General features: G+C 44.9%; 1 protein-coding gene across 3 annotated transcripts in view; it reads left to right on the forward strand.

The window, feature by feature from the left end:
- Positions 1-23,743, forward strand: part of LOC102096504 (uncharacterized) — a 37,245-nt gene that overhangs the window by 572 nt on the left and 12,930 nt on the right. The window contains exons 1-2 of one of the 3 annotated variants that reach the window (XM_065034243.1): positions 13,381-16,660; positions 18,633-22,200. In XM_065034243.1, coding sequence (XP_064890315.1) covers positions 16,622-16,660; positions 18,633-22,200 — 3,607 coding nt within the window. In that variant the 5' untranslated portion in view covers positions 13,381-16,621. Of the gene's footprint in view, positions 1-13,380; positions 16,661-18,632; positions 22,201-23,743 lie in introns of those variants that run through there. The other 2 variants (XM_065034221.1, XM_065034231.1) reach the window with 2 other exon arrangements.

Consider the following 23,743-nt stretch of genomic DNA (forward strand, 5'->3'; position numbering starts at 1 on the left):
CGCGGCGCACAGGTGTGGGTGCGCGGGGTGGGCCGCCGTCGGGGCCCGGAGCCCCGGGGAGCCGCTCCCGCCGCGGGGAGCGGTGCGAGCCTCGGCGGGCCGCTGCCTCTGGAGGGGGCGACAAAGGGGGCGCCTCTCCGCCGGCCCCGGGGGGGCCTCAGCCTTCGCGGCGGCCTGTGCGGGACGGCGCAGCTCCCTGCCCCGCCAGCAGCGCCCGTTTTCCCCCCGCCCTGCGCTCCTCCTCCTGCTGCCGGCAGCAGGTAGGGCCCGGAGCACAGGCCCGGTCCCAGGCTCAGCTGCCAGCAGCCGGAGCCTCTTCCCGCAGAAATGGTGCCTCCCACGCAGGAGCGAGATCCCACGGTGTTCGCGGGGTTTTCAGCTCTAGCCGGGCCGCCCGTGGCTGTGGCCCGGGACTCTCGGTGCTGTGCTTGAACTCTGGACACCTTGTTGTTTTCCTCCTTGCTCTGCTGTCTGGCACCTCGTGACTTTTATGGCCTGTCACGAAGGGAAGGCAGAGGAACGAAAGGCGAGATATCTGCGTGTTGCTTGCTTCCCGTCTCCTTCCCACAGCCTCTCTGGAGCCCCAGTCACTGCAGCAGCTCTGGTGGCAACCTCAGTGCTCCAAGCAACCTGCTGAGGGGCTTCAGAGCTCTCATGGCTCTGGCCTGACCCATTCTCCCACCAGCACCCATGTTATCCTTGCTCTTGATACTTCATTTATTCCCAGAAGTTGGATAAGACCAGGATCAAAACTGGTATGGAGTAAAGGGGTGGGGATGGAGAGCTGAGTTCAACTTGTCTGTGTTGCCTTGTTGCGGACTTTGCCAAGGAGTTGCTGGATGCGGATGCTGTCAGACTCTTCTTGGGCTGCATGCCTGTTCCTCTCTGACCAAGCCACATCCGTAATGTGGTGTTGAAGTTTTGTGACCTGATTCTCTGAAGTTTTGGAGTTTCTATTAACTTAAATGGCTTGGATAAGGGCAGAGTCCTTTTAAAGGGTTGCACAGGAGGGAGGTGGCTTGGTTTGGAGGAATAATGTATGGGTGACCCAGATTTCAGAACTGCAACTGAATTGGGTGAGGAGGAGGCATCCATAAATCAGGCTTGAAGTTGTACCAAATTAGAATTCTTAATTCTCAGTGTTAATACTTAAAAAGCTCAGATGGCTTCCATGTAGAACCTCATTTTGCCAATTTAGGATTGAGGGTAGCATTTGTGATGTGATGTCTGTACAGTAGCCTAGTGATCATGATAGATCTGTGAGTGGGGTTATATTGTGTAATTGCTAGTGACAATGTAATCTATTTTGGATTGTAGTTAAAAGTGGGCTGTTTTATTTAATTAGTTTGTATTCATGCAAATTATGTTCACTCTCCATGGTTATTCCAGGCAAAAATTAAGAAATAACCTGCAAGGGATGTCAAATACATAATTGGAATATTTTTTTTTCCCCATGAATATTTGATTCTAAGAATTATTTTGCTTTCTGTCGTCTGGTATCTTTCCAGTTTGATGTTGGCTACACAGTTGCTATTTAGATAAATTTTACATTGCTAGCTTATTTCAACAGTCATGCCTGATAAGTTTTTTTAATTCCTTTCAGCTTTACAGCTCTCCAATGAACTTGTGTTGTATCTTTTAATGAAGTACGTAGGAGAGTCTTCAGTGCAAGTGTAGTTGTACTTTATTGTTTCGGCGCTGGGGCTGTACAGGGAGAAATTGTTTCCCTCTTCCGTGAGGTGATTGTAGAGTTGATGTTCCTGGTATCAGCCATTTGGGGACAGATGCATTATTCTGACCCCTGGCAGATGTTTACATTCCCAACTGGTTATCGCTATGTTGAATCCAACATTCTATTAGAAAAGTAGCCAGTCTTGATTTCAAGATTATCAAGTGATAGACTGCACTGGTTTCCCAGGTAAATTATACCAGCGGCTGATTACGGGTGCTAATTCCTTATCTCGATCTGTCCAGCCTGGTTCCTAACCACAAAGTCTTCCTACAAATTTTCACACCAGATTACAGAGCCAGGATGAGACATTCCAGCAAAAAGATGGCCTGTTGTACCGCAAGCTTACAGCTGTTATCTGTGCTAACCTCTTGATTCTGGAAAGAAGCAATCATGGAGCTGTAGTTACAGGGTGACTGGTATGATTTAGAGTAGCCGCTAAGTGCACCTGGATGTGGAGTCTGTGTGCAGACAGGGCTTTCAGAGAAATGTAATTTAATAACTTGTGTTTTGGAGTACCACTTCATGTGGTGTTTAATCCAGCGTAAATACAGGCTACTGCTGAAGGAATGATTCAGTTCTCATCCAGTCCTGACTGCAAGCTCCTGCCTCTTCCCTTAGACTGGATCTAGTGACCAAGTGGCCTCAAATCCGTTCAGTCACCGCTCCAATTGAAAAGTAACCCCCTTCCCTAAACAAAAAAATATGACACTTTTTGTAGCTAGAAGTTGGATAAGCCTGCCCTGTGGCCAGGTGGTGTTAGGTCTGATGCAGAAGGGTAGCATCCCACTGGCATGAGAAACACGGAGAGGGACTACCTCTTTCAGTAGCATCCCATGCCTGTGCTGGATTAGATGCAAGAGGGAATCGTGCATTTAGTTCCTACATTTCTGTGCTCAGATAAACAGCCTGTGGTTGCACAAATTCTCTCAACTGCTGTTGTAAGAAGCTGTTGTGTCTGCCTGTTGTCATCCATGCTCTGTTTTGTTGTGAGACCACACACATGCTTGTAGTGCCAGAAGAGAAAGGGCAGTGTGGGGGTGGGATTAAGGAGGGCAGAGGATGGGACTCCTTTTGGCAAGCTGAAGAGCTTGTGAAACTAAAGCTTGAGATACAGGAATTGTCACAAGCACACCTTAAGTTAAATCCTAATGGAAGCCAATAGGCTTCTTTTTAACCTCCTTTTGCAGCAGATATGTGAGAATAGCCTCCATGATTTGCTCAGTAGCCCAGGTTAATTCACTTGTTGTGACTTGGAAGAACTAGGTTTAACCAAGATTGAGTTTAGGTCAGTTGCATTTATGTCTGTGGTCAAGAGGTATGTATTGGAGCTAGACTTCGTGTGAGAAAGAGCATGTAACATCAAGAAGAAGGTCTGTGCCTTGTCTGTGATGTACTGATAGCTATGAAGGGTTCATCACTGCAGAACAGTTGCAAGCTAACGTATTTATGCGCTCTATATGTCATGTTCTCGGTGGTTTTTGATGCCTGAGCCAGCTGGGGTACCATTTTTGGAGAGCTTTGTTAATCTTGTCTCTTTTATTAGCAAGTGACTCCAGTTTTCTTTCTCTTTTAGTGGAATTAGTTTGCTAGGACAAAATCCATTTCCCATCTATTGTTTTAAATTCCATTCCTTCAAGTGCAATGCTGACCACTGCAGGGGATGTGGAACTGAACCTGTGGTGGAGACTAGTTTTGGACTCATGGTTTGGGAGATTAATTACAGCTAGATGAAGTCAAAGAAGAAACTCCCATTACTTTAGTACAAGTTCAGTGCAAGGTCAGGGGAAGGGCTATTGGATTTGATAGTGGGAAAAACTGAGAAGGGGAGGAGGTGATTACCATGGCATGTGTACAAATGTATGTATGTGAATAGTCACATATGTAAATATATACAAAATAGAGGGTGTTCTGATGATAGAATAGATTGAGGACAAGTGGTTATAGAAACTGTAATTGGATAGTATATGAGAAGTGAACTGAAATGGAAGGCAACGCATGAAACTGCTGCTCAAAGAATACTGCATTAAAGCAGAGCTGGACATAAATTAGCTTCCTGGGAACGTATCCTATTTTCAGTAAGTGAAGTAGAAGTGTGTGACAGTCAGACGTCAAACTACCTCTATGTAGTTTCAGGCTGAACATCTGGCTGTACACAGGCGTTCAGTGTGTGAGGTTTGCTGCCCTTGGCCTTGCTGGTGCTCAGGATGCATTTGGCACTGGAGTTCCTGCTGTTCCTGCTGTTGATCATACACAAAACTTCCCAAATCCTTACCTGGGTCAGGCTGAGGTGGTGCCCAATGGCATCCACAAGCTTGGTAGTCCCATACTTGTGCCACCCATGGGCAGAGTCATATGTTGGTGAGCAGACGCAGCCTTGCACGGGGTGTGACTGGAGGAGGAGAGGCGGGGAATGGCTGCTGCTTCATCAACGAATCCGTAGGTTTTGAGGGGAGGGGATTAGGATCCCGGTCATGTCAGGGCACGATTTGTTCAGATCACAGAAGCCTCGAGATAATCAGGGGACATGTGGCGCAAGGCCTGAGTCTGGGTTGCAAGCAGAGCTGTAACATGTTGGACGTGGTTGTTGTTCACAGCTGCCACAAGGTGGCTGCAATGGCTGCACTTGCATATTCACTTAAGGCTAGAAATAGATGTTCAGATCTGTGTTAAACTAAGACATACATCTCTAGTGGGAGGAGAGTGGTAAGAAGATTCTTTGCTCACAGTGTTGTTGCACAGCTACAAAATCCCAAACAAAACAAACAAACAAGAAAAAAAAAAAGCATATATAAGCTTTACAGTATGTGTGCTTTATACTCACAGAAATATACAGGTGTAGCCATGAAAAGTGGCTGTAAATATTCTTTGAATAGGATAAATCTTAACTGGGCCCTTACATCTTTACAAGATCCCTGTCCCATGTGAGGGTGCTAGTGGAAACTTTGTAAGAGTGCACCAGTAAGAGTACAGCTTTACTGACATAATTCATTTCATAGGAGAAGGAAGGATGCCATAGCCATACAGGTGCCTAGAAAAGCTCTTAGGCTGTAGTGGTGTCTTCAGTGGGTCTGGTCTCTAGGCAAAATCCTTTTGGCTTGGATTAAGCCTGAGGTTCTGTTTAGATGTGGAAGTTTTACTGCAGGTAATCCATAATGCAGGTGTCTGAGGGTAATTCCAGACCCATGAAATGTTATCCAGCTGCAACATTTGAGTCCATCTCCTTTCTGAAGTACTCTGAGATGACTATCATTTTCTTAAAGGTGAGGACTGTCAGACTGCTTAGCAGTCAATTTGAGAAGGTGTAGTGTGTATCTCTCTCCCTTCTGTTGCTGGATTGATAGAAGAGATGTTCAAGAGTATACTGGTGGTCTTGCAGGGTGGAGACCGTTTCTCACTGCAATATTTAGAATGGTGAAGATGTGGTCCTGATTGTTGGTATTGCAGATGGCTCAAATAGCTCTTCCCCTCGTTTGTTGCTTCTCTACATCTCTCTTTTTCTGTAAATCACTTTGTGCATAGAGATATTACAGGGCTTCAGTCTGAGTATGATATAGCTGATGGATCTTAATGGGTGTTTTTAGAACACAGCACTTTTCTCTCCCTTCTCTACCTCTTCCCAAGAAAGGTGTTTTCTCCTGGAAAGGCACTTTTCAGGTATAGGCAAGAAGAGGTTCAGGATGGGCAGTTGGTCTGGCACTGAGAAGGCTGCAGTACAGCACACAACCCTGTCAAGATTCCATGCTGTGACAAACCTTGGGACAGAGAAAGGATGCCGTGGGGATGCAGGCAAAGAGAAGTGGAAGTATCCCTATTTTTTGTAGCAAATTATGGGTCATGGCCTGTTTTCCTAAATGTGCAAGTGATTGAGAGAGATGGCTTTGTTCCTCATGTAATCCATTGATTTCTTAACATCTGGTGCTGTGTTGAAGGATGGAAAATACATTACTGCACTGTCACTCTTTTCATCATCCCTGGGCACCAGTGGGAAGAGATGTTCTCTTAATGCACATGGGGGGACTGAAAAGGAAGCTATAAGGTGTTTTTGTAGGCACAGTGTCAGTGCTGCTCATTTCGGTCAGACTCCTGTGCAATCTGGGAAGGCAGCCTATCTCTGACATTGCTTGTAGTGTCCGCCTAATCTTCCTGCCCCTGTATGATGAGTAAACTGAGCTGTTTCAGAGATGTGCAAAGAAAGGAAGATGAGCAATTTGGACGTATGCTGGAGCAATGAAATATACCTTTTCCTGGAAGAGCAAGGCCAGGCATGCCAGTTAGGTCATGATAGTGTGTGACCTGACCAGTCACAAGGGAGGGTCAGAGCCATAAAAAGCAGCCTGAAATTGTGGCTGTGTGTATATAAAAATCACAACAGCTGTGATGCCTGGTTGGGTGTTATCAGACATATCAGAACCATTTTTCCTTCATTCTGTAGGCAGCGTCATTTTTACCTATACATCTGCTGAGTGTGTTGTAATATAAATGTCAAAGGAATGAAAATAGGCATCCAAGTATAAAAGGTGAAAAATGGATTAACTCTGATAGTCATAGCAAAATTATGTTAGAACAAGAAAAGATGAGATGTGCAATGAAAACTGGCATGAACAGAAATCTCAAGTTCAGCAATGCAATATGAAAGCAAATCTGCCCTGAAATGTATTATGTTTTACTAGCATGTTTCCTTTGAAAAGTTATATTTTAAATATGGCATTGTACAAAGCTTGATTGTGACAATGGAAAAGAGTGAACAAAATGCATTGAAAAAAATATGTACAAACATGTGGGAGTGTTAACCACATTGGTGTTTTTGCACATGCTTTCAATAACAGTTTGGTAGAGAGTTAGTTTTGTGTTTAGAAGTAGCAAAAAATATCCAGTGCTCTATGTCCTAACCTCATAAAATTGATTGAGTTGCAGAAAGGGACAGCAGACAACTGTGAATATCTGACATATGTGAGGTTATGGGGCAGGGGCTTTCATTGACTGGGAAATGAGATTCTTACAGTATTATCCCAGAGTAGCACTGTTCCGGCATGAGCTGAAACCACTGATTATGGTCACTACTTTGTCTGAAAAATGTGTCTATCATTTTTACTAAGCAAGTCTGTAGCACAAAAGGAAAATATCTTAGTAGCATGTTTTGTATCTCAAAGAACTTGGAGGCAAAAGACACAGATGGAAAGAACAGAATGAACAGTCAATATATTTTTTGTTAGTGAAGGGATTGGTTAAATAAGACTTTGCTTGAGGTTGCAATCAGATACAGAGTTTATAACAGGGCTTTGCATATTCAGTGCACTGAGCAGCCACTCCCTGACTAATCCTCAGAGTATGGCTGTGAGGTAGGAGGGGTTAGTATTACTTCAGTTGCACAGATGGCCCTCAGAAGGGCAGAAACTACTGGAAACTGCCAGAATTAGGAACTGATGATTCTGCTGGATGAGATCTGAAGATGAAGGCACAGTTCTTCCTTGCCTGGGCAGGGGGGAATCAAACAACAAAACCAACAAAAACCACAAATGGCTTATAATCTAGGCTTTTCACAGATCCTTCCTTTAATGAATGATCATAGTGAGGAATTGAAGGGCAGCGAGCTCCTACTATCCTAATGTTCATGTTCCCATTTCAACCTGTATTATGTTACTCTTGATCATAGTCGTCCTTTGTGGATGCTCTAGCTTGAAATCGCTAAGTGACCACAACTGTGTTTAACTCCTCGTAAGTTGTAACTGTTAGTAGAGGTAAGACTTGAGACAGCAGTCCTATGGGTGGATCTTTGTCACCTTCTGTTAAGGTAAATGCTAGTAGCGCAGGAATAGCCAAAAGTTTGGAGCGCAGGGTGTTTTCCATGATATCTTCTGCTGTGGGTATAGCCGCAATTGTACCTTCTTTAATGTGATTGCCTCTTGGGAGCTGATCTGCCGTGATCTGCGTCATTCCTCCTGTGTAAAGCACTGTCGAGGGCGACAGAGTAGTAGATTTGTCACATCAAGATGTGTGTCACTGTTCTTCACTTCAGCAGCCTCATGGCAGTGAGTCGTAGCCAGATACAGCTGCCAGCACTACAGGATCTGCCACCAAGCAAAGGCAGAGCCATTGCTCATAGAACAGTGGCTGAATTTGGGTTGTTAAACCCTTCTGCTTTGCTGTCTCTCCTAGACAAGGACCTCTTGCTCGGTCTGCTGCAAGGGTGGGACCTTGCTTGTCTTGCCGTCAGCTCTCTGCCCTCACTTGCAGTTCTTCTGTTCTGTTGAGCCAGGGACTTGCAAGAGTTGCTCACTTTGTGCCCCTGCCTGTCTGTAATGTGCTGAGAGCTGGCTGTCGCACGTGGCAGAGGTGAGGTGCTGGGTTCAGTAATAGTCAGCAAACATTTGTGTTGAAAGCTGGGTTCCTCAAGTACATCAGTCTGGCAGAAGTAAGTCTGAAAACCCATTTTCCATACAGGAAGGCACTGGGGAAGAAGACGCTAAGAGAGAGAGCTCTGACTCTTCCCTCCCTCTTGGGCATGGTCCACTGACACCATCACCCCCTTTCCTGATACCCTCCCAATCCTTCCCACTTCAAGTACCTCTGTTGCTCTTAGCTTTCCTGAACTACAGCAACCATACCACATTGTACTCTTTGATGTTGCCTGTAGTGATTTTTTTTTTTTTTTTTTTTAAAGTGAAGCCTTTTGCCATGTGCAAAGCCTGATAAACTTGTTTAGGTGAGTTTGATGGGCAGTGTCAGAAGTTACGACTCAGAGCCACTTATGGTGCTGAACTGGAGGAACTCTGCTATATCTCATTGAACTTGGGAGAAATGGGATGTTTATGTGTTTATGCCCCACTGATCAAAGCGTGTTGCAGGTAATGGGAAAGACTGTGAGCTGAGTCTTGGATTTCATTTAGCTGGTGCTTATAGCTTCCCAGGGGAAGTTCCTCATTCATGCTAAGGTATGCACAACTTTATTTAGAATATAGCATGTATGCTTGCGTAGGTTGGCCAATGCGAGTGTACTGAGGACTTTGCATTCCTCAGCTGGATCTGGCGTTATTTTTTGATTGTGTCATAAAAGAGGTAAAGGACATCGTATCAGGTCTGTATTGCACTATTAGTCATGGTGACTGTTAGGGGTTAAATTACCTCATTTTCTGATTTCTCACTGGCACACTGAAGTCATGAGCTTGGGGTGAATTTAAGGCACACAGACCTGATTTTACTTCTCTACATCTCCATCTGATAGGGTGGGACTTGGGAGGGGAAAGAGAGAGGTAGTTGTACATGCCACAGGGTTGAGGAAAAGGAAGCTGTAGGCCAGTCAAGAGTCAGAGTTGATGTCTTCGAAGACTGCCAAAGGGCAAACTCAGGATTTTAATTGCTCAGGTAATATCTGAAAAGCTATGGAGCCATCAAGGAGTACTGTTTTAGGCAATCTTGAAGGCTAATGCTGGGAAGCAAACTCCGCCCCCTCCTTCATAAGCAGAAAAATCGAAGTGGCAGGAGTAAGGATTAAAATATCTGTAATTGTTTTTCATTCATTGAAACTCATTTAATTATTAAAATATTTTTAAGTTGGTATAAGATCTATGCTTTAAAGTAACACAGACTTGGAGCTGTACTGCACTTTGAAGTTTGTGGGCGTAATTTTTGCCCATTGACAAATATGGGAAAATGTTGCTGAAACAGACAATATCAATATTGGTGAACTGGCTGTGCTATTTTTTTTAAGGTTGTACCTGTAGGGCTCTACTTTTTTTTCCCCAGTTTTTACCATATGCAGTGTTAATTACAGTATTAGGAGCTAATGCTAAATCTTAACTACATCATCTATGAGCTGTAATTACTACCATAAACTTTGAAATAGGGTAGAGGTAATTGGTGAAGCTAGTTATAAAAAGCATTTTCTAAGATTGATGTATATCGGTTACACCATTTAAACCCCTGATTTATACAACTTTTCACTGATTCTTCTGAAATAAAAGGTCATAAAAATGCCTTCCTCTCCCTTCTGTTTGGTGTATTTCCATGCTACAATTTGAAGATGGTTTGGGGTGGTTTCCAGGGCTTTCCCTAGTATCAAGGAAAGCTTGTTTTCAGAGTTGCTGTAGGGGGTCTGCCTCCTTTGAGTTGATCTGGCTGCCATGCAATGTCCTTTTGTACCCAGTCCTTTGCTGAGGAGGCAAAGCTCTGTTTGGGTTTGTGGGAACGGTAGAGTCAGTGGCAACAACCAGACAAGGAAACATTAAACCCTCAAATAATGGCTTCTTTGGAAATTGCTGTAAATCCAATTAGAGTACCCCACTTCCCGTAGTGCCTGCTTCTAACCTGGAAGGGTTGCAGACATGTTACTAGTGGAGGGCCAGTACTCAGAATGCAAAATTTCCCTGCTCTGCTGCTTTTGTTTGACATGAGCTGGTGAGGGTGCACCTGTTTCTGTGTTTGAAGTGCCTGGCAAGACACCTATGCTGAGTATCAGGGACTTGCTTGTAGATGCTGGGTGTGGTTTCATCATAACTTAGGTCCAAGTCCGGGTTTCTGCTTTCCCACTTTGCCAGCCCATCACCCAGCCTCTTGTTCCTGCCTACTCCTCACAGTTGCTGCTATGGCTCGTACCTCTGCACGTACAGAGTAGTGTGTGTAGTGTGTGTTGTTTTTGTGTTCTGTTGTTCTTTGTTGTTTTTTTTTCTTTCTCTGGTGTCACACCTTTATAGCTGCTCACATCATTCTGCTTCTGTGTTGTTTTTTTGGCTAGATAACTCCCTGAGCTGGCTCACGTATGGTCACACGCACACGGGCACATCAGAGAAGATGGCAGCAATCTGGATGCATATTACCTTCATCTGTTCTAGATTTCAGGGCGCTGTGTCAAATCTTATTCAAAATTTATTACTACCTGATTCTGGCTGGTGTTGGGTGGTCTGTACAGTCAGCAGCAGCACAAGGAATTGCAGAATCTCTACATCTTTTTAGGACTGGGCCATACACAGATGAACTTTGCGGAATTATCTGCAAATACGTAAACTAGGCCTGACAAATTTGATTATTCATCTTTGTTAACCCAGTTATACCACAGCATATTTCTCTGCCGGTCTTTTAGTTTCTGGTAACTCACATGTCTCACTGGATCAGGTCTAAATACTCTTCAAACAAGTTCAGTGTCGTCAGTCCCAACTGTTGAAAAAAGAAATTGGGTAGAGGGGGACTCTTGTTAGTCACAAGTTAAGGCTTAACATTTTGTCTTAAAAAATTAAGGTAAACCCAGACAGCAAGATCTAATTTTTAAGCCATACTTTGTTTTTCAGGCCTTTTCCACAGCCCTTAAAGGCCAGACATGCATTTTTCTTAATTGTAAGCCAAATTTCTCACATAACCACATGATTCTAGGAAGTGGGACTATATGAAAAACAGAAAATATTGTGATGCACACAATAAGCCTATGCCAGTTGGCCATGCAGGCGTTATGCTGTGAGTAACAACAAGTTTTCCATGTGTTTGCATTAGTGCCTTCCTATTCAGCACCCACACAATTCCTGTGGCTTTGGGTGTGTGAAGCTATTTTTCCACGAGGAGAGGGAAGGGGTCCTCTCTGGTGCTTTCCCACATTTACATTTCTTATAACATTTTATTTATATCTTATACTTTTTGCTCCCAATAGCAAACATGTCTCATTGTACTTGTTAGCTTTTCCAGTCCAAGTACACCAATTAAATTTCTAAGAACGGTTTGTTCCCTGAAACGCTGGGTTAGGGGGGAAGGCTTGTACCAAAATGTGTTTTCACCACACATATCCCGACATACTTTTTGGATGGACTTTTTTTTTTCCTTTCCCTTTAGCTGCAGTTTCAGTACAAAGCTGCACCACCGTTACCATATTGCCAAGTATTTCTAATTATGATACAAGTCTCATTTCTTTCACCTTTTTGTTATAAAGCTAACACCTGGAATCATAAGGCAATTAAAATGCTGGAGGGGGCTAAGTCTGAAAACACACATTCTAAAAGCACAAAATGAGGACAGATGAGTTCAAGATTTTTAAAATTTTTTTTGGTTGTTGCTATCTCGTGGTATTTTGATGCCGGCATTTTTTTATTCTTATCTCTGGTTGATGGTACTAACTATTGAAGCGAGACAGAAGGTACTGGTTTCTGTTGTTACGGCTGATGAAGTTGTGCTGCTAGAAGTTGTTAGCATGGTATGACATACAAGTGCGGTTTCTTTGCTATTTTAGGAATCACTTCGGTTGCACGGGATATACTTTACCTATTGACACAAAACCGGCATTTTGCCAGTATATTCAAGGCTGTGTATATTTTGCTGTATAGTTATTAGTCAAAATGTTCCAACTTGGTATCTTCTGTTGTATAGGGCTCTGACAGCTATTGGTAATGGCAAGAAGTCTTAGAATTTTCAAAGTGGAACTTGGTCTGGCTATGAAATAGGCTATGTTATGTGTTTGCCCAGAATATCAGACACATTAACTTCAGATGGCCTTTCTTCAGGGGAGGACAGTTTGTCCTGGTTCAGTTGGCTGAATATTGTTCAGCCTTATCTGTCCGTAGCTTAACTGTGCTCAAGACTGGTAAAGGTAACGTGACAACAACTGTGCTCAGCAATGGTTCCACTGTGCGGTCTGGGCAAGGCCAAGCTTTCAAGTGTGTTTCCAAGCCTTTTGATGTTTTAATGGCATTTGCATCTGTCAAAATGGTTTGTTGCAAACATTAGCATTCTTTAATCTGAGACTGAAGAACAGCAGCGTGGGATTCTGGCTCATGTTACTGTAGCATAGTAAGAGACTGCGAATTTTCTGATGCTAACTGAAGAGTCTCTCACATCTAGGTCCTGAATCACTCTGTTTAAAGAGAAACTGATAACTCCTCTGGTTTATAGTAAACCTGCTGTCTAGGAATGTATATAGCATGCTGATGGCAGCCGAGACTGCACATCATAGCTTACATCTCAGAAGTGTTTGCTTCCTTTTTTGCCCCAGATGTTTCTGTCAGTCATCTCTCCATCCACTGAGTTTGTAGAAAGACCTGCATGGAGCAACTTGCGGTGACTCTGTACATTGCTTTCACTGCAGGAATTCTTACTCTATCCACCCAGTAGTATCAATAGTCTTTCTAAGCTACAACACTGAGAACTACACAACATTCTTGTTTGTTCCCGTACCAGGACAGTACAGAATATCAAGGCTTATCTAGTGCTTCTATGAATACAAAACTTAAATTTTGCCTAAAGTGAGCTAGATTTTTTGATATACAGGTGGCCCCTTTTTATCTTCAGACTGAATGATTTTTATAGCATCTCTTGGAAGTGCAGTGTGCAACCCACCCCATGATCTACACTTGCTTTTTGGTAAATGTTCAGTAGCAACTTCCAAGGTGAAATTTTATTCTACCCAGAATATTTCTTCGGCTCTTTTTTAGTCTTAAATATTATAATCCACTGAAATAATTAATACGTTTGATATGTCTTGAGTGTGCCTACTATGAGTGAAAGGTAGTGAAATGCTACTGAGAGTGTGAAAACTTAAGCAAACGGTTTGCACTGGTGTGACTGGGACATCTCATTTGCTTTTCCCGAGGTTCAGTAACAGCTCAGATGAATTTTCAGGAGATCAGGTACTATTGTCAGGTTTGATTCTTTTTTTTTTTTTTTTTTTTTCCCCTCACCCAAAATACTTGAGGCGACTCCTGGTTCCCAGAATACTAACAACATGTAGACCATTCAGTGCAGCAGTAGACTCTGCATTATTTTGGCACATACATTTCTAGATTACTTTTTGAATTCTGTATGTTCTTTCTTTCAGCAAGCTCTGTCTGCTCCCCGTACCCTCAAAGCTGTCTCTATGTAACATTATTTTCCTCCTTCATTCTTATCTCTAGTGCCCTGTGTAATCTCTTCCTGAGCTCAAGAGTTTTGACCTCACTCCTTCACCTCTCTTAAGGGGCTGTACAGTGATAGAGCAGCTCAGTGGTCATGCACGAAGATCTGTACCTGTTTCTTTGCAGAGGAATAAAGGCAGTGGGCATCTCTTATGGAGGGGGCATTGAGCTGAGAAAGGAGGCCTAAGCATGGCACAGGTAGCTGTACCAAAATAAAAACTAAGACTTGCAGAGGGGAGGCTTTGTGTTGGAGCCGTTGTACCATCCCGTTTCCCAAGTGTCTCACCGAGCTGAAGGAAAGTGGCCTCCCAGGAGAGATGGTAACTCTGGTGGCAATTCTCCTGCATGGGGAGCTTTGGATATTGGGTGGAGAAAGGGGGGCTCTGATCCAGCTTCTGTCAAGCTGTCTTCTTTTAATATGTGTCTGAACTGTGTGACGAAGATCATTAAGCTGAGCTGAAATAGCAGGAAGGGGCTTGGTGCAGCCTTGTTGCCCCTCGGGTGGGTGTTATATCCTATGTGAAGCTCTTTGCTGCCTGAGCTCTAGTGCTTAAAGCTGGCTATGGCATTTCTACAGCAAGCTGTAGCTGCACCAGTGAGCATATGCCCCAATAATGGGTTGCTTGGGAAGGCATTTGTTTTAATAAGAAAAATCAGTGTCCTTGTCTACACCACTCAAATTGGTGTCCTTGTCCACACTGCTTATGAGTGGCTTTCACCTCTCACAGCCAGAAGCTCCTGCTGTTGCCTTGGAGAAAAGGCAGAGGGCTGGGGAGGAGAGCCCCTAGTGCACCCGCTGGCAGCCCAGTGGGCTGTGGAGTGTCTCTGGCTGCTGGTGCATTTCCAGTGGGGCAGCCGGGCCTGGCGATGCAGGGCAGGGCTTTCTCTGCCAGCAGTGTGTTGGCAGCAGCCCGGGGGTGTGGGCCACTCCAGTACCCGAGGTGAAGAGAGCAGGACGGGGAGCACAGCCCACCCTGCTGCGGGGGCTGAGGCCAGCACCGCATGGGAAGAGGGAAAGTGGCACACTGAAAAGCTCGGTTTCTCCCTGGTTTTGGAGGAGGAGGATCTTGGGACTCCACTTATTTCTGTGTTGCCTTGTTCCCTGGCTAGCCAAAGGGCTTGTCTGTGCTTGATAGCACTTGTTTTTTCTCCTTTCTTGTTTGTAGGAGGAGGTGTGTAGGGAAGGTGAGGTACTTTCTATTTAAAACCAGAAGGGTTTGTCATCTCCGTCCAGGTGAATTAACCCACACTGGAAGGAAGTATGACATTCACACTGCCTTTTGTAATCTGGGAAAGCTGCAGATGGATGCGTGCCTGATAGCAGGAATTGCTTTGTCCACTAGTGCTTTCATTGCCCTCCTGTTTTACTTAGCTGGCCACGGTCTGCACCCTTCCCCTCTCCAATCTTGTGCTCCCTACTGCAGTATGACCAAGCATTGCTGCTTTGTTTTCCTGCTGGCGTGCAGCCAGCTACACCCTCTTACAGTTCCAGCTTGCAGTGAGTTTGTGCACTCAGATTCACTGATGAGTTAGGCAGTAGCTACTTCGCACAGCTGTGTGCACCTGAGCTGAAGTCCTGGATTTCCACGCCCTCTTGGGAGAAGAGTGTGGCTGTAACTATCTAAAGTCTGTCTAAACTATCTAAACATGAGGGAGAGATGGTGTGCTCGACATCTGGACCAAGGAGATGTGAAACACTTGTAAGCACCAACAGTGATAATAGTGAAGTTTCTGGGAGGGTTTGTGTAGCCTGCTAAAAGCTGGCAGTTGCGAGATGAGGCTTCTGGATGCTTGTCTGTTATGTTACTGGTACCATTGCAAATGCTAATTGAAAGTTTGCTTTGGCTACCCCAGCTCCTGGGGGTCTCCTGGGCCCTCCTCTAGCAGAGGACCAAGCTGACCTGCAGTGTAAGCATAACATGGCCATTCTCCACAGGTAACCTCTTCTGGTAGCTACTAGGCCCTTGTGGGTAGCTCCTCCTATATGTGAAGGCTACAGGTGTAGTCAGGGTTGTTTTATTATTGTCTCTTCCATCTCCACAAAATCCTTATTGCAGGCACGTCTGTGGCTTTCACTACACTGCACCAGCCTTCAAGCAGGAGCTTAACTGTTTCCCTGATGAGATGTACAAGCCCTCCCCCACTGTCTCTGCAGAAAGGTTGCCTGTCCCTTCTTCTGCCTCACTTTCCAAAGCTGCTCTCTTGTTCTCCCTGAGGTGTGCAAAACCTGGCAGTAATATGATGAGACAAATCTAATTTGGCAGCTTCCAGTGTTGATCTGCTGTGCACCTCCCTCTACCCTGTCTCCCGGTATCATCATGGAACCACTCCAAATGCAGCTTTAAACTTTTCCTTTCACCCATCCAAATCCCTTGCAAGAAAGCCAGGGAAGCGGAAGGTGGGTCTTTGTGCTTAATAAGAGGAAATTCAGTGTTGTGTACATCTGTAACAGCACAGTGCACAGGATTTCTTCTTCCCCTCACAAAGTGTGGGCTTGAGTTTGAGAATCTTGCTGTTTAGACCTTTATAGACTATCCTGTCTTTAGGAGTAGTAACCTTCCTTAGCCATCAGCTTATGTCCAAGACCACCCATCTCCCTCGTCTCTCTGCTCCTTGAGAGCCTGTTTTTGAAAACTGTCTGTATTAGGTGTGATAAGCAATATTTTTCTAGTCAGGTAGCAGGAGAGGCTGAAGTCTTGTAGCAGGAAGAGCTAAGAGGGGGGTAGCATAAGACCAGCCTGATGTGATCATGGACCCCTCTTTAAAGAAGAGGTAGACGTACCTATTGGGGGTAAACACAGGTGAAGCTGATCCTGCCTTGGATGAGGTGGCCTCTTAAAAGTTTATGACCCTGCAGCTTTCTGTGCTCTGCCAAGGTCTCTTGTTTCTGCGTTGCAGCTTCTTTCTGACAGTCCTGTACCTTCACGTGTGCAACAGTTTCAAAAGATGGTTCAGCAGCACCAAAATAGTTGGCTGTTAACTGACAGCAGTAAGACATGGAAGAAGACCTATGAGACCTTTCTGAATGGACATATGTCTCCGAAACATACTGTTTGTTGAAGCTGTAATTATTTACAACTACTTGCTACTTGGGGGGGAAATTCCAAATTTCTAAGTAAACCTGGTTTTGTAAGAAAGATTGTCTTTTCTATATATAAATATATATATATAAAAAGATTCTATGATAAAAAACCCCAAACATTCAGGAGCAAAGTTAACTGATGAGTTAACTCAATTAGATAACTCATTTTTTCCCCATTTTTTAAAGCTATAAGATGATGAAAATCCCCATGATTAAAGGCTATATAACACCAGTTCTAACTCCAGAGCACAGGCTCGTTGCTTTCAGAGCAGGTGTTCTGTTTCACTTGATGTAAGGGAATATATAGGCTAAACCAGCTTCTAGGTCAGGCATGCCGTGGCCATGGAGTTAACTGGGACAATTAATCCAGATGTAATCATGCCCTTATTGCTTTTACTTTCTGTGTGGAAGTGGAAAAGGTTCCTTGTGACTATGAAGCCACTCCAGGACAATAAAATCACCATTGATCTCAAGGATTTATCTTCCTATGCAGAGACTTTCTCTGTTTGTGAGTCTCCTGAGTTGAAGTTGTCACACAACCCCCCAACAGCTGTTGAAACTCTGGAAAAAAAAAATGCTATTCTTAAAATTGTAGGGGAAACTAGGAATGCCAGAGAAAGAAAAAAATATAGATTTGGTTGTCTGTTTGGGTTTGGTTTTTTTCATGAGCTTCGAGAACAGTCGAGAGCCAGGCTTTGAGGCTTTGTTTTTTTTTTTTGCTAGTGAACAGCTAGTGGGCTTTTACCTGAAGAAATGTGGAATGGTTTCTCTGACCAAAAGGTGCAGGACTACACATTCATGTCTGGAAACTTTGACATCTGTAAGATGGGATGAAGGATGAGAACACTGAAGCTTTATTCAGGGGGAAGTCTGACTGTGGCTACACATTGCAGCAGATCCTTCAGGCCTCAATTACAAGCTTGAGTATGACTGCAAGGGTACCCAGTGGATGTCAAGCAGCCCAAACCAGCAATTTATAAGCCATTTCTGATAAGCAGGGTACAGAGAATAGAGAAGACAGGCTGAAATACTGGATAAAGTCTCCCAAAATCAAAAGAAAAGGGAGGGAAGCCACTAAGGTTTGCCTCTTTGGTCTTTTAAGTTAGGAATTGTGGGTCATGCAATAGGTAGAAACCAGAAAGATGAAAGCAGTGAATCAGATTCTACCATATTTTTCAGAGACATTTCCCAAATGTAAATTCCCTAGTGCTTTGTCATGTCTGAACTTCAAATGCAATAATGCATGGGAAATTCCACTATATCCTTTGGGAAACTGTCCAACAATCCTGAGATGACTTTTTTTGCCTGCTTAAAAGAGCAGAGTAAATGATGATATACAGGCTGTTTCAAAAGATGGTCCCAATTAGAAACCACTGTATCTCTGCAACCACGAACTGTCAGCTGTTGCCTCGATGTTGTCTGTACAGCAGGTGGAAGGACCATAGAACATTTACAAAAACGTTACTAAAACTTGGTAACTCATTAAACCATTTTTAATTTTTTGTGTAATTGTAACATATTTGGTCCATCATTTTGAAACACATTTTCTCTTGGTAATCTGGAGATAATGTCCACACACACCAGAGGTTTTCTAAATTTATGTGGTTTATAGCCTTCAAATATCTTGTGTCTTGTGTCCTGTCCTAGTTATTTGTTAATCAAATTCTTACCTTCCTACTTGTTAATCAGTTCTTGTGATCAGCTGTGATAAGACCCTGTGAGATTGGTAAAGAGAGCCATCAGCTTCAAAGTACAGGCCTTTTCCTGTAGAAATAAGAGATCTCTAGGACTCAGCTAGCCCCTAGAAGAGGTCATGAGCATTAGTCCACCATGCCTCACAAAAATTAATGGACATTTTGATGATTTTTCTTGCTCTCTGAATGTTCTCTTATGTCAATTAGATCCACCATAGCATTCTGTAGCAGTAATAGAAAACTGCATTTTTCTTTAACAGGATGTGTCACTGATGGAGTCTGAAGAAACCAGTGAGGGAGGTACCACTCCCCCAGAAGCCAGCAGCACCAGGGGGGAAGCCTGGGATTCTGCAGCAGTCAACAGAGAGCATCATGCCCTTCATGCATCAGCCGAAATGAACACCAGCCCATCTGACTCTGCAAAGGGAGCAGAACTCAGCACTCCCGAGAGCTGCCTTTCTGCTGCAGGAGAAGCAGCGGAGATGCTGGGCAGACCCTTTAACCCTGTGCAAAAAGTGCCAGCAGGGCTGGAACGAGAGCAAGGTGATGCAGAGCCTCCAAAGGGACTCTCAGAATTGGAAGGAGAAGTGCTTCTTGAGGAGGGTGGACTGGATTGTTCTCTGAAACATAAGCAAATAGAGCTGGTTGACCTGGAAAGCAGCCAGGACTGTTCCTCTCTCAGCACAGTCCGGGATGGGCCAGCCCCTGGCAATGCCATCCTGCAGGCTGTGGACTTCAGCACTGAGTTTACTCAGTGCCAAGCAGAACAGACTTGTCATGGCTCAGATCCTCAGGCCCAGCATTTGAAATCGTCTTTGGCTGATGATGTTTCCTCTCAAAGAGACACACTTAAGTGCTTCTTGGTGTGTAAAACTGTTTCAGAGGGGCATTATAAGGCTGAACCATTTCTGGATAAGGTGTCCACAGATCCTTTGCAGGAGGTTGATGTTGGTGCAGAGCAGAAGCAGAGCAGCAGAAAAGTGGCATCAGCAACTGATGAGCAGCCTACTTCACAGGAAGAAGTAGAGGACATGGCTAAACCTTACATTTCTGAAGATGCTAAGGAAAGCATAAGAGCACTCCAGTGTGTGGAAGAGAATACAGAGTTGTCTTCTTCCCACCAATTGTCTTCCAGCTTAACAGATGACAGCCAAGTAAGTTCACTACAAGGAGAAGGCAACATCTCAGCTGGTGAAACAAGGAATAGCAGCATGGTCAAAGACCAGGGAACAGTAATTGTTTCTAAAGAAAACTCATCCACTTCTAAATGCCTTCATGTTGAAGGTGATCACAGAATAACACAGGGCAGACCTGCCTTTCCAGCAGAGAGTGCCTGCCAAGTAAAGGATACTGCTAAAAAAACTGAAGAAGTGAATACTTCACAGCATAAGAAAACAACACAGGAAGAGGTGTTGTCTGAACTTCAGCAGAAAGAGGAGAATGAAGAGTGCAAAGAGCAGAATCTGTTGGAAGAAGGAAAATCTTTGGATCCTAAAGATCAGAAAAACAAGAAACAAAATGAGCAGAAACAACAACTACAGAAGGAAGAGGTCAAACTGGAAGCTCTAGCATCAGTTTTCAGGTCAGAGATACCTTCTGTTCCCAGGCATAATGTGGACTTGTGTGCCTTGGAGAATATTGTTTTGGCTGAGCAAACAGGACCAGCATTTCCTCCAGCAGAGCCTGCCTCTGTGGGTCAGCATCCCAGTGAGGATGTACCGCTGAAAGCTTATGTCACAGAAGCAGGTTCTGGATATCAGCCACCCACTGTCAGTCCCCTGTCCTCACATAATCTGAACCTAGTGGGTGAAACTCCAGTGTCACCTCCACACATATGCCATGTCTCTGACCAGGCAGAAGATCTAGAAGACTCTGGCCGCTTTTCCATTGTTGGTCAGGATATTGGAGAAGCTGACTGGCATGACAGGACAAGACAGGGCAGGGAGAATGAATGCAGTGAGGGGCATGGAAAGGCTGTCCAGAGGTTTGATAAAAGAGATGAACCTTCTAGCAGAGAGAGCCCAGAGGCTTACGTTCCAGCACTCCCTTCCTCTGCTACCAAGAACTTGGAGCCACCTGGTCCCATAGATATTCATCCCGTTACAGGAAATTTGGGAAAAGCTGAGCTTCAGGACTTCATTCCAACTTTACCGTCAGAGCTTTCCTCTGTGGCTTCAATGTCTGGTCCACAGCAAGACGGTGCTTATGAAACAGCCTCTGTGACCCTTGAAGTCTGTCCTAGCACCAGCCTGAACAAACTGCTAGACACTGTAGAGAAGCCAGCCAACCAAGCTGCTTCTGTACGAGGGCAGGACCCAACATTAGAGGAAACTACTGTTGTACATGCTGATCCAGGGGAGGCCAACATTTCCCATGAACTCACAACTTCTGAGGAAGGCTTTAATGAAAACCTTAGTGGCCCATCTTCTTTCTCTGTAATATACCCGAGCTGTCTTCCTCTGGAGGGGAGCCTTCCTGAAGATGGGAGGACGGCAGCTATAGTTGCAGGGCCTCTGGAACGACCCCAAACACCAGACAGGACTTCCACTCCCCTGAGCCACCCAGAGACAATTCAGCAAAACTCCCCAGAAATAAGTGCCATTATCCAAGGAAAAGAAACAGGAACAAATGTAAATCATGAAGAACAGCAAATGCCTGTATTTGATCAGTCTGACTCCAGTTTAAACCAAAAAGAGCCAGCATCCAGAATCTCCAGTGTCCTGAGCACCCTAACTTGGCCCTCTGAAGAAGATGGTGTCCTTGCTGTGAACCAGCAAGAACAATCTCTGTCCCCTGTGTCCCACTCAAGCCTACCTCTGGTGTCTGAGCTTGATGCCAAACAGCTTCCTCATCTTCTTTTCCATGTCCAAAGCCCCAGTCAAGCTCAGGCCCCTGCACTTAGTGCAAATCACCTTCCCCGACCTCGAGCCCTTGATATGTCCCAGCCACTGGCTCCTGTACCCCACTCCAGGCCACATCGCAACTGTGGTGTGGACAATAATAAGTTACTAGCCATTCACCCTACTATAAGCCATACTTTCCGGACTGCTGCCTCTGTTTCTCATTTTAACACTGTAGCCTCTGGTTCTGATGGAGATGTAGCAGAGAAAGATGACCTTGTTCCAGAAATTAGAGAGTGGGATCTCGGTGATTCAGGAACCCATGATGCAGAGACTTCTGATGACTCGGGGGTCAGTTTGTTGGGCAAAAGCTTTTCTGCTGCTGGAAATGAGGCACTGGCCGTCTGCTCTGACACCAGCCCTGAAACAACGGATCAGCACATGGATATACAGTGTGAAAAATCCTCACCTGACCACCCTTCTTGGCCCTCGCTAGAAAGCCTGATAACATCCACAGACTCCAAGAGCAGAGATTCTGCACAACCACTTCCAATGCTAGCATTCACCAATCCAATCCATTTCCTCCAGCTCAGCCCTCCATCACCACCAACCACCAGAATGGCCTGCCAAGAAGAGGAGGTCTCAGGGGAGTTACGATGGGAGCAGCAGACAGGCTTCTTCGGTGTGGACACAAAGAATATCCAAGTTCCTCTGGCAAACACAGAGAAAACAGAAGGTGAGAGGAGGGTCAAGCAAAGGCTGGAAGGAGAAAGAGGAGAACAGCACTTGGTAGCTCAGCCAAAGGAAGAAATGCCCAGACACTCACCTTTGGAAAAATCATCAAGTTGGCCAGACAAAAAAATGAGCAGGGTAGTTACACAGGAGCCACCAGCCAATCAAGAAAACACAATTAAACGCCGAGTAAAAAGTAAGGATTGGCACCGTCAGGGCCTGAAGAGGATGTCAGTACCACCTGACATCTTGCAGGGTGAGTAATTTCCTCCATCCCCCCCCAGTTTATTGCAGATATCAAAAATGTAGGATTAAATTAAAGTGGCAATGTGATGAGAGCTGAGAGCTCAGCATTGGTCTTGTGCCTTTCTGGTAACATTCCTCTGCTCCAGCCATGTAGTCCCGTTTGCTGTCCTTCCCCACGATCCCCCTCTCCGCCCGCCCCTAGCTCCTCTCTGCTGTCCTGTAACTAGTGGATCCTGCTTGTCCTCTGGGCTCAGTCACCTCATTTTACAGTAAGACCTGTAACAGGCTTTATCCCACTTCATGAATCTCTCACCCCTCGACTTTGCATCCAGTTTCTTTTCTTGTCCCTTCTCCATGTTTAATGGTCTGTCTCACCCTTACTCAGTAACATGACCTATTTGGGCCTACCTACATGAATGAGTTTCTTGGTGGGGCTCAGTTCAGAACTTCTACTCGTCATCTCTGCTGCCATCACATGGCCATTGCATTTTGCTGCACTTGTAGCAGCCCATTTCCAACCAGTAAGGAAGACACATGCACACACCCTCAGTAGCCCACATCTGTTACATCATGTTTTAGTTCCTTGTTTATTTGCTACCTCCCTTCATTTTGCAACTGCACCTTTAGGTTCTAATTTGACATTCTGAAAGAGATGATCTTCCTGAGAATGTAGGATTGGAGATTACAGATAAGAATGCAAATTTGTCAGATCCAAGATCCCAACTTGCGTAGAAGCCAAATCACTGATCACAGTATCACAGTATGTTAGGGATTGGAAGGGACCTCAAAAGATCATCTAGTCCAATCCCCCTGCTGGAGCAGGAACACCTAGGTGAGGTCGCACAGGAACATGTCCAGGTGGGTTTTGAATGTCTCCAGAGAAGGAGACTCCACAACCTCCCTGGGCAGCCTGTTCCAGTGCTCTGGCACCCTCACTGAGAAGTTTTTTCTCAAATTTAAGCAGAACCTCTTGTGTTCCAGCTTGCTCCCATTACCCTTTGTCCTATCATTGTTTGCCACCGAGAAGAGCCTGGCTCCGTCCTCATGGCACTCACCCTTTATATATTTATAAACATTAATAAGGTCACCCCTCAGTCTCCTCTTCTCCAAACTAAAGAGACCCAGCTCCCTCAGCCTTTCTTCATAAGGGAGATGCTCCACTCCCTTAATAATTTTCGTTGCCCTACGCTGGACCATCTCCAGCAGTTTTCTGTCCTTCTGGAACTGAGGGGCCCAGAACTGGACACAATATTCCAGATGTGGTCTCACCAGGGCGGAGTAGAGGGGAAGGAGGACCTCTCTCGATCTACTAGCCACCCCCCTTGTAATACAGCCCAGGATGCCATTGGCCTTCCTGGCCACAAGGGCACAGTGCTGGCTCATGGTCATCCTGTTGTCCACCAGGACCCCCAGGTCCCTTTCCCCTACACTGCTCTAATATGTAATTTCCCAACCTATACTGGAACCTGGGGTTGTTCCTGCCCAGATGCAGGACTCTACACTTTCCCTTGTTAAATTTCATTAGGTTATTCCCCGCCCAACTCTCCAGCCTG

The sequence above is a fragment of the Columba livia genome, chromosome 1 (genome assembly GCF_036013475.1).
Source record: "Columba livia isolate bColLiv1 breed racing homer chromosome 1, bColLiv1.pat.W.v2, whole genome shotgun sequence".
Lineage (NCBI taxonomy): Eukaryota > Metazoa > Chordata > Aves > Columbiformes > Columbidae > Columba > Columba livia.